This window comes from Pseudorca crassidens, chromosome 5 (assembly GCF_039906515.1).
Source record: "Pseudorca crassidens isolate mPseCra1 chromosome 5, mPseCra1.hap1, whole genome shotgun sequence".
Lineage (NCBI taxonomy): Eukaryota > Metazoa > Chordata > Mammalia > Artiodactyla > Delphinidae > Pseudorca > Pseudorca crassidens.
In genome coordinates this window covers 106895463-106913017 of record NC_090300.1, presented here as the reverse complement: position 1 = coordinate 106913017, position 17555 = coordinate 106895463, and the positions used below count along the sequence as shown (strand labels likewise).

The window sequence follows — 17555 nt, the reverse complement described above, 5'->3', positions numbered from 1 at the left end:
ATTTAGTGAGCACATACAATGTGCGAGGCATTGGATTGTAGGTGTAGAGCTCTGAAGGATATAGAGATACCTAAGACTTCTGTTTCCTGTGGTATGACAAACTATGTATTTTAGCCAACTCTCCTGCTGAAAATAACTTAAAAATATGGGATATAATATTAAAGAAAAACAAAATCTTTTTAGATGTGTCAGTGATCTGCAAATACTCAGTGGCCAAAAATTAAAAGATTGGGAACCTAGGAGGTAAATCGAGCATTGAAGCTGGCTTTTCACTTGAGAGCATTTGCTTTCCCCAAAAACTTGCACGTTGATTTCTAGTGCTTCATGAACATGTGGGAATAAAAAAGAAGCCAGAGCCTGCTCAAATAGAGCATCTACTAGGAGACTAACTTACATAAAGCTGAGACTCCAAAATGCTATTCCCTCCAATAAGGTAAACTAGGAAGAAATTGTCCTTTCCAAGGGACTGAAAGGAAAGCCTGTCTTCAACTTTGGTGGTGGGGGAGAAATGGACATACCCTCTGAAATTTTGTAACCACAGCTAAGCCAGTATAGACCATTACAATGAAGTTGCAGAACGTTGGAAATAAAAAACCATCTTAATAGCAGCCAGAAAGGACAAACTATTTACCTTCAAAGGACAACAGTTAGACTGAGGATTGACCTCTGAGTGTAATAATGGAAGCCAGCTTTCCGAGGAATGATGTTTTCAATGTGCTAAGAAAAGATGACTGTCAGTTCAGAAATATGTTCACCAAAATATCCTTGAAGAGCAAAAGTAAAATGGACATTTTGTTAGACCAAGAGAGAACAAGAGTATAAGGTTGTCACCAACAATTCTAGAGGAAGAGGGAAAGCCATAGTAGGTGGAAGATAGAAGATGCAAAAAGAAATGGAGAACAAAGAAAGTGGGAAATACATGGGGAAAATCTAACAGTCGTTGACTATGAAAGACAATGATAATAACATTTTATGCACTTAAAAAATGTAAGCCCAGGACTTCCCTGGTGGCTCAGTGGTTGAGAGTCTGCCTGCTGATGCAGGGGACACGGGTTCGTGCCCCGGTCCGGGAAGATCCTACATGCCGCTGAGCAGCTGGGCCCGTGAGCCATGGCCGCTGAGCCTGCGCGTCCGGAGCCTGTGCTCCGCAACAGGAGAGGCAACAACAGTGAGAGGCCCACGTACCGAAAAAAAAAAAAAAAAAAAGTAAGCCCTAATAAATCCCAAATACACAATGTCAGTAGCATCTTATTTAGGAGGAAGTGTTATAAGATTCTTATATCTTTTAGGAAAAATGGTGGCAATTGCCTTAATTTAGATTTTTCTTCTACATATGCATGTTAAAATCTTTAGGGTTACCACTAAAAGAATAGAAGTAGAATGTAAAATATCTAAATCAGAAAAAGAGAGAAATGGAATGAAATTAAGATGTGATTCTTTCCTTTGAGACTCCTTAGTATTGTCAGACAGGGTGGAGACAGGGTATGACTTTGGGGGTTGTCATGGCCCTGGTTTACACACCATCACAGATATGTTTGGCTTCACGTTTCCTGCTACCCTTCACCTTAAGGCTTGAGCCACTTGAATTGTTTCCACACTGGAGAAACCCTAGCAAAGGCTCAGGCCATCCTGCAGTTTTCTGCTGCTATTGCTACTACTGCCACAGATTGGGGATGCCTTTGGATGGGTGCCAACTGACAAGTAGAGGTCACCACACCTGAGTGCTTGCTGCACCTGGGCTCGGGACTCTCTGGCTTCCTTAGTACTTGCTGGGAGGGGCCAGATAACACAAACCTGAAGTGTGTGGGAATTATCAATTCTTGGAATGGACTTTAACCAATGAGAGGCTGGATACAGGAAGAAGCCAGTAGATTATTTGTTCTTCGTCTCTACTTCACTAAACGCCAGTTTCTGACAAGGGTCCGTAATTTCAGACTATGGACATATCCTGAGAGACTGAGCGAAGCTGTAGCTAGCTTTATTACAAACCCTCTTATATTTGTGCTCCCTCCTTGCATGATTTACTTCCTTTTTTTCTCTCACTCTTGTGTCCCTGGGACTGTACCCCTTCTATAATGTAAACTTTTGTCTTAGACTGTTTTCTAGCGATTTCAGGCTAAGACAGAGCTTTCAGACACCTATCCATAAGCTGCATTAGTGAATCCTCCAAAAAACCACCCCAAAAAACAGTGTAAACTAAATAAAAAAGAATGTACTACCTGTACAAATGCAGCTTTAAGGTGATTTTCTACTCCTTTCCCCACTAACAAAATTGATGCCATCTCTTGAGCTCCTTCTATATAGAAATTTGGAGCCCTGGTAGTGGCAAAGGTAAGCAATGCACATGGACTCTGCTATGACATAAAATATGTTAAGTACTATAGGAGAGGTACATAGTATGTTTGACAAATAGACGAGTCAGTCAAGTTTGGTGGAGCACAGAATATTTTGGTGAAATAATTGAGTTAGTGGTTAAAATTGAACAATTCTCTTGAGGTCTCACTATTACAGACATTTAATTAAAGCTAGGTGTTTGAACTTTATTTAGTGGATGATGGGAAGCCATTACAAGTTTTTAACAGTGGAGTGACAACCGGAAAAACAACAATATGTGTGTGTGTGTGTGTGTATACACACACACACGTATACACAGATACTTTTGAGCAAAGAGTTTACAGAAAGTTTTCCTACTCTGCATTAGAATTTCACCTTCAGTTCTCTTGATTTGTTTCCCTGGTAACCTGACAGAAATTGTCGCTTTGTTTCTAGGCTTTTGATAAAAATGACCCTGACTGATAAAATGAATGTGCACTGCGAGAAAGAGTAAATAAACCCTAAAGACCTGATGGGGATGCCATGCTTTGGGCCTGAGTGCAGTGACTCTTGTAAATGGGCATGTCCCTTGTGGGGACCCTAGAAGCTGTGCCTGTGGAGTTGTTAGAAGAGGTATAGGCTCCTGTGGGACGTGAGGCTTTTAAACCAGAACAGCTCCTGCACCTGCCCAACATGAGGCTCATCTTCTTGCACCTGAATTACCACCTGTGTGGACCGCCACACGGCCTTCCAAGAAAAAGCAATGTCTCACCTGCCCTCTTGGCAAAAGATGTAGTTTCTGTCCTGTGTAGGATGATGCCAAATGTGGCCTGTGTGAATGTTTAGTTGAATTAGACCTGAAAATCTAATGGTTGAAAATACCACCTTAAATAAGATTAAAAAAAACTAGAAATTATAAAAATGATATGATTGACTATTAAAAAAAATTGTGAAACTTATGTACTTAAAAAGATACTACAAATAAATTCAGAAGACAATTTAGGAAACATTTGCAAATCAGATGGCAGATAAAGGGTTAATATTCAAAATATGAAAATACATCTTACCTGTTAGTAAGAAAAATATAAATAGTGCAATGGAAAAAAAGAAGGTCAAATGATAAGAATAGGCAGTTGACAGAAAAGCAAAAGCAAATGATGAATAGACAAATGAAAAGAATTGTGTTAGACAGCAAGGATTATACTACAGCATAACAAGGCATATCAGGCTAATAATAAAACTTACTTCTGTGAGAGTTTGGTGGTGGGACAGGGTAGTATTTACTAAAACTAAAAATTCCCCTACCCAAACCTATCTATTCCTCTGGTAATATCCCGTTAATAATAAAAGCATATTATGAAAGTACACTTTTATAAAGATGCTTATTGAATGTTATTATTAGTGACAATAGTGTGAATGCCCAACAATTAGCAATGGTTGAATAAAGGAGGACACATTTTTTTTCTATGTACTATTTAGCAGCCTTTAAAAATGATTTATAGGGCTTCCCTGGTGACACAGTGGTTGAGAGTCTGCCTGCTGATGCAGGGGACACGGGTTCGTGCCCCGGTCCGGGAAGATCCCACATGCCGCGGAGCGGCTGGGCCCGTGAGCCATGGCCACTGAGCCTGCGCGTCCGGAGCCTGTGCTTCGCAACGGGAGAGGCCACAGCAGTGAGAGGCCCATGTACAGCAAAAAAAAAAAAACCAAATGATTTATATATCTACTGATTGACTTGGTGGTATTGCCTTTGAAATATTGGTATATATGGAAAGTAATGGGACAGAGAAGTGTGTAAATATAATCCTGGGTATGTAGACAGTTATATAAGCATATGTATATGGGGTAGTTGGGCAGTTGGTGGAGGGGGTAGATGAAGAGTAATGTGAAAAAAAGACACTACAAAAATATATAATTCCATTTATATAAGTTTTGTGCATATAGGCATAAAGAAATATGGTATGATTATTTATCAAAATGTTAGATGGTGCTTATCTGAAGACAATGGGTTTTAGGTAATTTTTGATGTTCTTCATATTTTTATGCATTTAAAAATATGCTTGTCTTTAAATATATATAATAGGAAATTTATGTCACTACATAATAAATATATATAAATATTTATAAATATATATTTAAATAAAGGAAGAACAAAACAACTATTTTATTAGGGAGAGAACCATTTGTTAAATGCCTTCTGTTACTGAGAAGCAGCATGGCATGGTGCTTAAAAGTAAGTAGGGCTCTGGAACCAAGTGTCTTGGTTTCCTGCTCTGTGAACCTGGGCAAATTACTTAACCTCTCTTGGCCTCAGTTTCCTTATCAGTAAAACAGAAACCATAACAAAATTATCTCATAGGTTTGTGAGGATTAAATGTGTTACTACATGTAAAGTCTTAGAACAGTGCTTAGCCTTTAATAGGGACTCAAGAATTGTTAGTAATTATTATAAACATCTGTTGTTACTACTTTTGCAGTCCTATGCTAGATATGTTACTAAAATATCACAATTACTTTTTAAATTCCAGTTTCATTGAGATGTAATTGACATACAGTACTGTATAAGTTTAGGGTGTAGCATTTAATCTTAACAACCACTTTGTAAGGTAGAGGTGGTAAAATTTCTCCTGTGTCCTCTTAGGGCTTCTGGCTGTGACCAACATAAGACAGAGTAACAGGAGTCAAGCATACAGATTTTTTTTCTCTTGGCCTTGACTCTGTGTTTCTGGTGATAAGAATGTTTCTTTCCTCCTGGTATAGGGAGGGTATATTTCACATGGGAGTACACCTCCTGCTTTCAGGAAGAAAAAGAAAGGTCAAAATGCCCTTCGTGCATCAGCTGTTATTCAAGTGCCTTTAACTCAAAATAATCAATATGTCAAAGCAGCATATTTTGAAGTGGTGTGTTCTGAACCCCTTCACTAGGGACAGTCCCCATTTTCCAGATAAGGAAACTGAGACTCTTGAGGAGAGCTAAGTAAGTTCCCCACAGTCTCACAGCTCATAATTTGAGCCCATGTCTTTCTTACCGTAAAGCCAATTACACTTTACATGCTTTTTTCCACATACCACATTTCGTTTATTTAAAATGAAGGTGTTCTGTCCTAGAAGGAACTTTATATATCATTCACTCTTACGAATATATCATTTACTCTTAAGAGCTTTAGGAGAGAACTGTGTCTGAGGTATTGGTTGTATAGCATATCTTTGGGAATCCATAATTCTCTAAAAGTTTTCATCTTCAAAATGAAATTTGAATGAGTAAATGGTGAGAGCTTCTGAGAGGCTCTGTGGGCATTACTATGGTAAATGTTTTATGAAGTGTTTGTGAGTGTATTTCTGTTTTTAAACATAAGAGAATCATAATGTTTACCTCTGAGCCCTATTTCTGCATAATTATGATGAACCAATTTCTTTTTGAAATTTATTTGATCAAAAGTGGAAATTTAACAATTCCGTTGTGTTCGTTTTAAAACTTTTTAATCCTTTACATTTAGGTTATCTTCATTGTAATGAATACGATAGTCTGAGGTTGAGGTGGCTGAGGCAGACGTTAGAATCGTTCATCCCACAGCCTTTGGTAAATGTAATTAAAGTGTCTGAATTGGACGGCAGAGAAATGGGAGATTCCCAGCCTGAAACGTTTGACAAGGTACTTTTATTACATTGTGACAGACTGATAGACTCCCAGTGATACCACTGTTATGTTGCTTTGTTGTTGTTGTTTTCCATCTGCTTCCAGACATAGCCTCATACAATTTCTCAGTACCCTGGGAAATTTTGATAAAGTGAACATGGAAGCAGTTTTCATTTGATGGTCAGCATGTTCAAAGGAAGCGGAAACACTGAGATTGGGGATTATAGAATGCTTTTTATTTCCAGGTACCTCAAAGATACTCAGGAAGAGATCAGATATTATTTGGGTCAGTACTCAAACATGTGCACAGTATTGCTTTAATTCGGTAACATTTCATATCAGAGTATGACAGTTGAAGGCAAAGAAAGCATTTCAGTAAACTGAAGTTGGATTATTAGTTCTTAAAAATAAATGCTGAGAATTCAGAAGTATAGTAACATCTGTTTAAAATGAGTAACTTGTAAAAGTTTTTGCTGTCATCAAAATATGAAATATTGGTAGATATTAGTAGACTGTTAGTCCTCTCATTCTCCCCCCACTAAAAAACCCAAACACTGAAAGTGCACAGGAAATTTTTCTGTCAAGTATTAGTGAAGAAATGTCATGAAGAACTTACCAAGGTGTATTTTCGGTTTTAAAATAAATTTATTTGCTACTTTTTGTCATGATTTACTTAGCTTCCCATATACTTTGTGTCTGAGGATATATTTTCAGTTCATATTTGCATTACCTGTCCTTTTTTTTCTGTAGGTGTTAGTTGATGCTCCATGTTCAAATGATCGAAGTTGGTTGTTCTCTTCTGATTCTCAGAATGCAGCCTGTAGGATAAGCCAAAGGAGGAATTTGCCTCTTCTACAGATAGAACTCTTAAGGTGAGTGCTATTAATATAAAAGCTTACTTCGGTTTCTAATATAATTTAAGTAGGCATGACAAAACATGACACAGGGCAGCTCCCAAATGGAGGGTTTCCTGTGTAGGTGTCAATAATTAATCCTCCAAAGTCTGCACCCAGAAAATTCTCAACCTCTTCCCTTTCAGCTCTTGTATTATAATGTCACCTCTGCCCCCTCTGTCCCCCCAGCCCCTCAATGAAATCTAGTGTTGCTGTGCATTGTCTTTTAAAGGACACAAATGATTTTACTATGGTTTAAAGCTGTTTGCTTATCAGGACCATCCGGAGCGTAGGATTCATCACCGTATTCTTTCACCAGAATATGAGCAGCTCCCGTAAGAGTAGCTTTGGACCAGGACACATTTTTTTTTAGTAATGAACACATTGTTCTGCGTGAGTAGGAAGTTGTAGTTTGTTGTTAGCACTTATCTCTCCTCTAAGAATTTTCCAGAAGGGCATGACCACGAGAGATACTTGGTTTCTTCAGAACAGAGTCATTCTGGGGCATCCTTTCCTGGTTTCAAAAGAAATTTGTACTTACACCCTAGTCCCAAGTAATTCCTACTGTTTAATGTGGAACAAAAATTCTTTGGACTATTTAAAATATAGTTAAGTGATAACTTATCACTCATTACTTCTTACATGTGGAATGATCTTACATGTGGAGTGAGAATGAGTGACAGTTTATATGCACTGCTGACAACATGCTTTACTTCCAACTTCAGATTGACTCACAACAGTGAACATATGCCATTACCAAAGTATTACAACCAGTACTAATACATGGTCTTATTTTTGTACGAGATTGTGTCTCAGCTCATTCTGGTGATTCCAGGTAGCACCAACCAGCGGGTTCTTAAACATTTTTCATCTGGCAGTTAGACTGTTTGTTTGCATTCTTCCAAGGTCAGCCTTTCATTTACTGTAACCCTGAGATAGTTTGAGAGTTCTATGCCACCTTTCCCTTCTACCTCTTGGGGTGTCGCATTGATCCAGCTCTAAGTCTTTTTTTCTTACCTAAACGTTCTTGATCTGGCTCTTTAGTTAATTATTCCTGTTACTTCGGGCTTTGCCATTGTGATGCCTTACACCAACAGACACTAAGTCTTATGGTGGCTTATTAGCATTGTGACCTCTAATTTTTTTTAAGCTGTAAGCAGCCAGGCTTCCTGAGGATATCATTTTTCTTTCCTCTCATGAAAACTATATATATATAGAGAGAAATATGTTAAAAAAAAAACAAAAAAAAACTGCTGTTATTGTGTGAACATTGTTCTGAAACTGGCTCCTTTTTGTTCTTAATATTTCTTGAAGTCTTTTCCTTGTAAACCTACTTTGTTCTCTTCACTCTCCACAGTAAAGCCAAATCTGATCTGAAATGTAAATCGGATCATGTCGTTCTCCTGTTTGAAGTCTGCAGTGGTTCCCCGTTACTGTTAAGATTTCAGCTTCCTTAGTATGATATTCACATCTTCTTTGAATATGGTTTCTTATTCTGAGGCCAATGCATTTCCTGTTTCTTATGCTTAAGAGTTCTTCTAACTCATTCTCCCCGTTCTCTTGGCTATCTCTACTATTTCTTTGGGAATCAGCTCTGAGATCTCCTTATTGAACCCGTACCTAACTCCCTAGGACTGGGATTGGTATTCCCCTCATGTCCTTACCTTCATTTAAAAATATATTGTTTCTCAGTTCCTCTGCTGGACATCTACCTAGTACTTGTCTCTTTCTTCAACAAGACTGTAAGCCCCATGGGAGAAGGGATTGTCTTATTGTTTTTATTCCCAATATGCAATTTGGTGTCTGGCATATAGAAGGGGGTTCAGTAAATAATTGTTTAAAAATACTAAATTACAAGCGCTGAATATTTAGAATTTACACATGTAATTAAATTTATAGCAAAGTTAATCTGACAAAAATAATGACATAATCATTATTGTACTGCATGGTAATTAGGCATAAATGTAAAGCAATTCACATAATTTATTTTGATTAGTATTGCATTTACATAACCAAAGCATGATTTTAGTTTCAGTTTAGTTTTTTCCCCCATTTAATACATATCCCTTAACATCATATGGCATTTTGATCATCATCACAAAAATCATGCATCTGAGTAAACCTCACATCCACACCGTCTTGTGCCCTAACAAGTGAGGCTCTTCTTTAGTGTCTACCCCTCTCTCCCATCATCTTATTCCCCAAAAGAAATGGCTTTAGCATCACATCACTTTAGTAGCATATTAACAGGGTGCAAAATTGACATCTCAATCACAGTGGTGTAGGTTTTCATGTAATTATATGTGATTGGGAAAGACCATCACACCAGCCCCCTCCCATTCTTTTCCTTGAGCAACTGCTCTGCATTCCCTGCCTCTGATGCCTGGTCTGTGTGAGAGGTTTAGGAGCCGCTTGAGGCAGCTGAAACTCTGAGCCCCTTGGCTATGTGATTATGATGATAAAGAGGAAAGAGCGTGATACACAAGCTATAGTCACAGATAATGGTTCTAATTCCCTAACGTCTACAAATTTGGGGGTTAAAAATATATAGGAAAAAGTGATAATGCCAGCCACAATCTCTCTTTTATCTCCTGCCCCTGACTCCAAAAAGTGAAAAAAAAAAAAAAAAAGACTATAGAGACTATAGTAATTTTCTGATCAGGTATAGCTCTTTTACTATATCACATACAAAGAAATTTCTCTTATTTTCTTCCAAATCTTCCTCATACAGTTATTGCCTTGTCATCCTTTAATAAAAAGCAGTCCTTTTATTCCGCAGTAAGAAATAGAAGGTTTTAAATGCAAGCATATGCAAGAGAATAAATACATTGATGTGTATGAGTTTTAGTCAGAAGTATAAAGGATTGATAGCAGATCCTTATTTGCATTTGCAAAGAACAATTAGAAAGCAAGCAAGCAAATATTGCCTAGCTTGATATTATAGACAGAAGATGGCACTCAGAAGGGAGAAAAGAAGTGAGAAAAGGATAGTTGAGTGGCAAATAAGGAAAGCTTTTTGTTTGTACTGTTTTGTCGAAGACTCAGTTTGTATGTTTCTGCATGTCTGCTGACAGATATGGTGCTCAAAGATATAAAATAGCTTCCATGGTTATTATTCACTCACTTTACCAGAAATCATTCATATTTACATTAAATAGGCAACCTGCATAGTATTCAGAATTTTAGCTTCTGAAAAACCAATATTCTATTACCAAATATTCTACAGCCAAACATTAATCTTACACATGTTTTTATGAATGTGATACATCAATGAAAATCAACACCTTAATAGAAGTTTTTTGATGTTAAACTTTTTGAAAGGAGTAATGTAGATATGTAATAGTTTTTTAGAAATTCTTTAAAAAGGGTAATGCATGTATATAATTATATATAATAGTGAAAATAGTAATCTGATTTTATTTTGGCATGAAAAGCGTATTGGAAGGCACACGATGACAGGAAATCCCAAACCATATGAGTTTATTATACACTTATTGGGGACTCTTCAGTTTATCCATACAGAGATGGAAAAATTAGAATCTTCTATTAAATTTATACATGAACATATAAGTTATATACAACTCTCACATGCGTCAGAAGATGAGAAAGTGGGACAAGGATATAAGGAATATTTGAGTGTAAGTCAGTTCTATTAATGAAGTGCCATTTGAAAGTATACCTTTATTATCTTTTCTCAAAATAATTTCTGAGACCAGTCATTTCTGTTACATACTATGTATGTGCACACTACATAATCAGATTCTCTTGCCTCATTTTTATTTAAATATATTAGGAAAAACAAAGTGGGATAATATGCTAAAAATGATATATACATAGTCTTTTTAGAAAGTGGCCAAGTTTGTGCAAGAGAAGTTTACATGATTTTTAGGTGAGAAAGCATGAACTGAAGAGTATGATTTATAACAAAAATATAAGTATCTTATTGCAGTAGTGTATCATGTCACCCATTTCCAAATCAATCACATTTAAAATACTGACCCCTCTGGTTTTCTTTTCTCACTACTTGACAAGTAAAATCCAATTTGTGAACTCATTGAAAAAGGAAGCTTAGATTATTTGATAATGTTTTGAAAATTTGTAAAAATCATCCAGATAAGAGTCCTTAAAAAGTGTTACTCTTACAGCAAGAGTTATGTTTTAAAAGAAACATTAAAAAATCAACAACATCTCTTCTGTCATGCTCTTGAGCTGAGGTACGGGATACTTCGTGCCTTTGGAGCATGGTCTTCATCATTCATCAACACAGTGACCAAAAAGTTTATATGTACATATTGGAAAAGTAATCTTCGGACATAATGTTCTATCAGAATGGAAGATTTCCACCACTCTTTGGGCAATGTATATATTTTCTTTTTAAAGTTTAACTAATTCAGTTAACTTTGCATACTATCCCTCATAGGTTTAGTCATATGTTTGGAATCCAGAAAACAAAAGTTAACCACTATTAATACTACTACTACTATCGCCACTACTACTAATTCTCTTTCACCTTTCCCTCTTCCTCTACCTTTTCCTCCTCCTCCTCCTCTTCCTTCTTCTTTTTTCTTTAAGTTAGGTGGCAGGAGTCAGAGGTGCTGAGATTAAAAAGCTGTAATTTGTTTGGGCAAAGTACATGTTTCTTTTTTATAAGAGTTGATAGATCAAAACATTCCACATTAAATGAAATTGTAAAGGGTTGAGAAGACATCCATAGCTATAGTTTATAGCCATTATACTTTAAATCATAGAAATATGTTTCAAGGGTAGATTGACAGTGTAAAATACAGTGTTGAAAATAAGCTTTTATCAACATTTGTTAAATATCTACTTTGTGTCAGGAACTTTGCTAGGCACTGAAGATACTAAAATATATATGAAATGATTCTTATTCTCAAGATCCTCAGGGCAATTATCATAAAATACGGTAAGAAGGGCTTCCCTGGTGGTGCAGTGGTTGAGAGTCCGCCTGCCGATGCAGGGGACACGGGTTCGTGCCCCGGTCCGGGAAGATCCCACATGCCGCGGAGCGGCTGGGCCCGTGAGCCATGGCCGCTGAGCCTGCGCGTCCGGAGCCTGTGCTCCGCAACGGGAGAGGCCACAGCAGTGAGAGGCTCGCGTACAGCAAAAAAAAAAAAAAAAAAAAAATACGGTAAGAATTTGGTAATAGAAGGAATAGTTAGGGTACAGAGGATGCAAAAGGAGGGACACCTAACTTCGCTCAGGTTAAAGATGGGGTGTGGGAGTAAGAAGATATATTTTACGAAATAAGCAATAGATAAATATTTTAACTGAAGGTATTTTTCTAATGATTTTTCCTAATCATGAAAGTAATCTAGTCTCATGAAGCATTTGGAATATACAAAGAAATATAAAGAAGAAAATAAGCCATCCATTGAAAGAAGCTATTATTATTTGGACTTATTTCCTTTGACTGAATATAGTATTTACAATAATGGAAATCATAGTGATAAATAATTTGATATATTTTTCCATTTAATTTATTAGGAACATTTTAATTATTAAATAGTCTTTGAAAACATACTTTTCAAATGGCTACATTATCTTAAGTCACTTATTCATTTATTCAGGTAGTTAAGAGTATCAAAGACTGCTCTTTCTAATGATGGAATCTCATTAATGCAAGAAATAGTTATAAAAACATATCCTAATGGGGATTAAAACATCAGCTTTTTTAATGATCCAGGCAAGAGCTTGACAACTCTTTGGGGAAGGAGTTAGCAGCTGGCCTGTGATCCATTTCTCTTTTGATTTCCAGGGAGACACTCCCACAGAAAGAAAGAAGGCAGGTGACCCAGTTAAACATGTTGACAACTGACCTCCTATTGGTAAATAGACTAATGAATTTTGCTAAGAGGAGAACTCTTACTCGTGGCATACTTTCAGCAGAGTGTCACTGGTTAGGATCGCCTGTGGTAAACACAGCCTAGAATCTGTAGATTTATGAGACATGTCTTCCTGGAGAATGGAGAATGTCTTCCAATATACCTCAGCTCCCTAAGGTATATTAGAGATGTGATATAACCTAAATGTTCCCCATTGTGTGAGGCGACTTGTCAACTTTGCTTATAGAAATCATCTGTTATTCTGAGCTAGAAAATATTCTGAGCTAGAAGCAACACTTCGGAAGCCACATTGGATGTTCCTGCTGCTTTTGTGCCAGTTGATTGCTTATATACTTGAAATTATTTTAGTAAAGCTAGACAGTAGGTAAGATCTCTGGTTCATGAGAATCTGATTTGACAGTCCAGTCCTTTGTGTAGGCTCATCCCTATACCCCAGCCAGCCGTCTCTGATGAAACTAGATTGAGGAACATGATTTGGACCTGAGTAGCAAGTGCAAGGCTCTTATTCCAGTCCCACATCTAAGTCTTGGAACTCAATCAACTCATCCAGCCAACTGTTAGAAAGTAATAGCTCTTCCCCTTTTAGTCTCTGCATGGAAACATGATTAAGAGGATGAAGGGAAAGTATTAAGAATTTCTTAATATGAGAAAGTCCTGTATAAATAGAATAAAAATTCTTGGCTATAATCTTAAAAAAAAAAAGATGATGAAGGGATAGGATCCAATGTGACAGAGCTCAGGCAGGTCCAAGAGAACAAGAGAGGTTGTGATGCTCATGAATAGTGAGTTTTTTCCATTTTGGCTCTGTCCACTAGTAAAAATAATAATAATAAATAAATGCCATTCATTGACTGCATTAGCTGCTACTTCTCTCCTTATTTGAAGAGGCTCAAGTACATAGGTAGAGAGACTCTTGAATTGTTCACTCCAGCAAACTGCCTACTGCTACCTTGTGGGTAGGGTAGGAGGAATCTCCTCCTTTATAGAAACTTGAGGCAAGGATGGTGATTGTTTTCCTTTAACCATTTATTCTTTCTGTAAGTATTTATTGAGTACCACCAGGCACCAGTGGTAAACAGGGCAAATTCAAACCTTGTTTGACTTGGCTACAGTTATTGTTGTGAGTACTTAACTGTCCATCATTTCTGATTCAGGAGTCCCATGTCTTCTGTCAACATCCATGAAACTGGTGGGCTAACTAAAAAGCTTGCAAGCAAGATGAAATATCAGCCCCTTCACAGTTTCTGACATTATAGTACAAATACCTTCTCCCATATTGTGGCTTGCCCTTTTACTCTTTTTGGTGGTTTTTGTTTGTTTGTGTTTGTTTTTCACAAAGATAGGTTATTACTTTTTATGTAAGTTATTATACCTATATTTTTCTTTATGATTAATGCTGTCTTTGTGTCCTATTTAAGAAGTCTGTCCTTTTTCTAGTACTCTGACTGTGACCTCTGTCATAAATCAAATGTCCACATTAGCATGGGTCTGACTTCATTCTGCTTAATTGCTTTATTGATCCTTGAGCCAGTGCTACATTAACTTAAATACCATAGTATTGGGTTGGGCAAAGAGTTCGGTTTTTTCTGTAAGAAAGCTCTAGTAGCGCTTAGTTGTCCTTAAGTTCATTCGAAACAATTTTGTTAGATTGTATTGTGACAGCTGTCATATCACAGTGCATTTAAAAATAACTTATAAAAATTGGTGAATTTTTTGTGTAGCCATTTTAATACTGAAGAAGAAAAAAAGCAACATTTTCAGCATATTATACTTTATTATTTCAAGAAAGGTAAAAACGCAACTGAAATGCAAAAAAAAAGATTTGTGCAGTGTATGGAGAAGGTGCTGTGGCTGATCGAATGTGTCAAAAGTGGTTTGTGAAGTTTCATGCTGGAGATTTCTCTTTGGATGATGCTCCATGGTCTGGTAGACCAGTTGAAGTAGATAGCGATCAAATTGAGACATAATTGAGAACAATCACCGTTATACCATGTGGGAGATAACCAACATACTCAAAATATCCAAATCAAGCGTTGAAAATCATTTATACCAGCTTGGTTATGTTAATTGCTTTGAGGTTTGGGTTCCATGTAAGTTAAGCGAAAAGAACCTTGACCGTATTTCCTCACGTGATTCCCTACTACTGAAACATAATGAAAACATTCTGTTTTTAAAACAAATTGTGACGGGCGATGAAAAGTGGATACTGTACAATGATGTGGAATGGAAGAGATTGTGGGGCAAGCAAAATGAACCACCACCAACCACACCAAAGGTTGGTCTTCATCTGAAGAAGGTGATGTTGTATATATGGTGGGATTGGAAGAGAGTCATCTATTATGAGCTCCTTCCGGAAAACCAGACGATTAATTCCAACAAGTGCTGCTCCCAGTTAGGCCAACTGAAAGCAGCACTTGATGAAAAGCATCTGGAATTAGTCAACAGAAAATGCATAATCTTCCGTCAGGATAACGCAAGACTGCATGTTTCTTTGATGACCAGGCAAAAACTGTTACAGCTTGACTGGGAAGCTCTGACTCGTCTGCCATATTCACCAGACATTGCACCTTCGAATCTCCATTTATTTAGGTCTTTACAAAATTCTCTCAATGGAAAAAATTTCAATTCCCTGGAAGACTGTAAAAGGCACCTGGAACAGTTCTTTGCCCAAAAAGATAAAAAGTTTGGGAAGATGGAATTATGAAGTTGCCTGAAAAATGGCAGAAGGTAGTGGAACAAAACGGTGAATATGTTGTTCAATAAAGTTCTTGGTGAAAATGAAAGATGTGTCTTTTATTTTTACTTGAAAACCAAAGGAACTTTTTGGCCAACCCAATATTAGCATCATAATAAATAGGTACAAATCTTCCCTTGTGGGTTTTTTTTTGTTTCATTCTGTTTTGTTAAGAGTATCTTGCCTATTTTTGACCCCTTTGCATTTCTATATATATTTTATTTATTTATTTACATATATCCATTTTTTTTTTAGATTCTTTTCCCATATAGGCCATTACAGAGTATTGAGTAGACTTCCCTGTGCTATACAGCAGGTTCTTGTTAGTTATCTATTTTATATATAGTAGTGTGTATATGTCAATCCCAGTCTCCCAATTTATCCCTCCCCACCTTATCCCCTAGTAACCATAAATTTGTTTTCTACATCCGTGGTGGCTCTATTTCTGTTTTGTAAATAAATTCATTTGTACCCTTTTTTTCTTTTAGATGCCACATATAAGCGATATCATATATTTGTCTTTCTGTGTCTGACTTACTTCGTTCAGTATGACAACCTCTAGGTCCATACATGTTGCTGAAAATGGCATTATTTCATTCTTTTTTATGACTGAGTAATATTCCATTGTATATATGTATGACATCTTCTTTATCCATTCCTCTGATGATGGACATTTACATTGCTTCCATATACTGGCTATTGTAAGTGGTGCTGCAGTGAACATTGGGGTGCATGTATCTTTTCGAATTATGGTTTTCTCTGGGTATATGCCCAGGAGTGGGATTGCTGGGTCATATGGTAGTTCTATTTTTAGTTTTTTAAGGAACCTCCATACTGTTCTCCATAGTGTCTGTGCCAATTTACATTCCCACCAACAGTGTAGGAGGGTTCCCTTTTCTCCACACCCTCTCCAGCATTTATTGTTTGTAGATTTTTTGATGATATGGCCATTCTGACTGGTGTGAGGTGATGCCTCATTATAGTTTTGATTTGCATTTCTCTAATAATTAGTGATGTTGAGTATGTTTTCATGTGCTTTTGGCCATTTGTATGTCTTCTTTGGAGAAATGTCTATTTAGATCTTCTGCCCATTTTTTGATAGGGTTATTTGTTTTTTGACATTGAGGTGCATGAACTGTTTGTATATTTTGGAGATTAATCCCTTTTTGGTTGCTTCATTTGCAAATATTTTCTCCCATTCTGAGGGTTGTCCTTTTGGTTTATGGTTTCATTTGCCATGCAAAATCTTTTAAGTTTAATTAGATCCTATTTGTTTATTTTTATTTTCATTACTCTGGGAGGTGGATCAAAAAAAGATCTTGCTGTGATTTATGTCAAGGAGTGTTCTGCCTATGTTTTCCTCTAAGAGTTTTATAGTGTCTGGCCTTACATTTAGGTCTTTAATTCATTTTGAGTTTATTTTTGTGTATTGTGTTAGGGAGTGTTCTAATTTCATTCTTTTACATGTAGCTGTCTAGTTTTCCCAGCACAACTTATTGAAGAGACTGTCTTTTCTCCATTGTATATTCTTGCCTTCTTTGTCATAGATTACATGACCATAGGTGTGTGGGTTTATCTCTGGGCTTTCTATCCTGTTCCATTGATCTGTATTTCTGTTTTTGTGCCAGTACCATACTGTTTTGATTACTGTAGCTTTGTAGTATAGTCTGAGAAGTCAGGGAGCCTGATTCCTCCAGCTCCATTCTTCTTTCTCAAGATTGCTTTGGCTATTTGGGGTCTTTTGTATTTCCATATAGATTCCATATATATTTTAGAATCAGCTTGTCAGGTTCCCTGAAAAACTTGTTGAAATTTTAATTAGAATTACATTAAGCCTATCAATTTGGAGAGTTTAGACATTTTCCATGATTTCATGATATTGGTAAATTTATTGTCTAAAAATTTGTCTATAGATTCTTTTGGATTTTCAACAAAACTTTCATACTTATGTAATATATAGAAATAGATATATGTAATTTTTCTAGAATCTGTATGATAATATTTTGCTTAGGATTTTTCCGTTTGTGTTCGTAAGTAAGACTGGCCTATCATTTTTCATTCTTGAAATATTATTAGAGTTTAGAATCAAGGTTATACTAGCCTCATAAAATGAA

At 36.6% G+C, this 17555-nt stretch overlaps 1 protein-coding gene across 4 annotated transcripts in view; it reads left to right on the top strand.

Moving 5' to 3' along the window:
- The window catches only part of NSUN3 (NOP2/Sun RNA methyltransferase 3), a 53373-nt gene that overhangs the window by 14254 nt on the left and 21564 nt on the right, over positions 1-17555 (top strand). For 2 of the 4 annotated variants that reach the window (XR_010943770.1, XM_067739166.1), the window contains exons 4-5: positions 5811-5965; positions 6701-6822. Coding sequence is in view for 3 of the 4 variants with exons in the window: in XM_067739166.1 (XP_067595267.1) it covers positions 5811-5965; positions 6701-6822 (277 nt within the window). In the remaining variant the exon portion in view is untranslated. Of the gene's footprint in view, positions 1-5810; positions 5966-6700; positions 6823-14428; positions 15491-17555 lie in introns of those variants that run through there. The other 2 variants (XM_067739168.1, XM_067739167.1) reach the window with 2 other exon arrangements.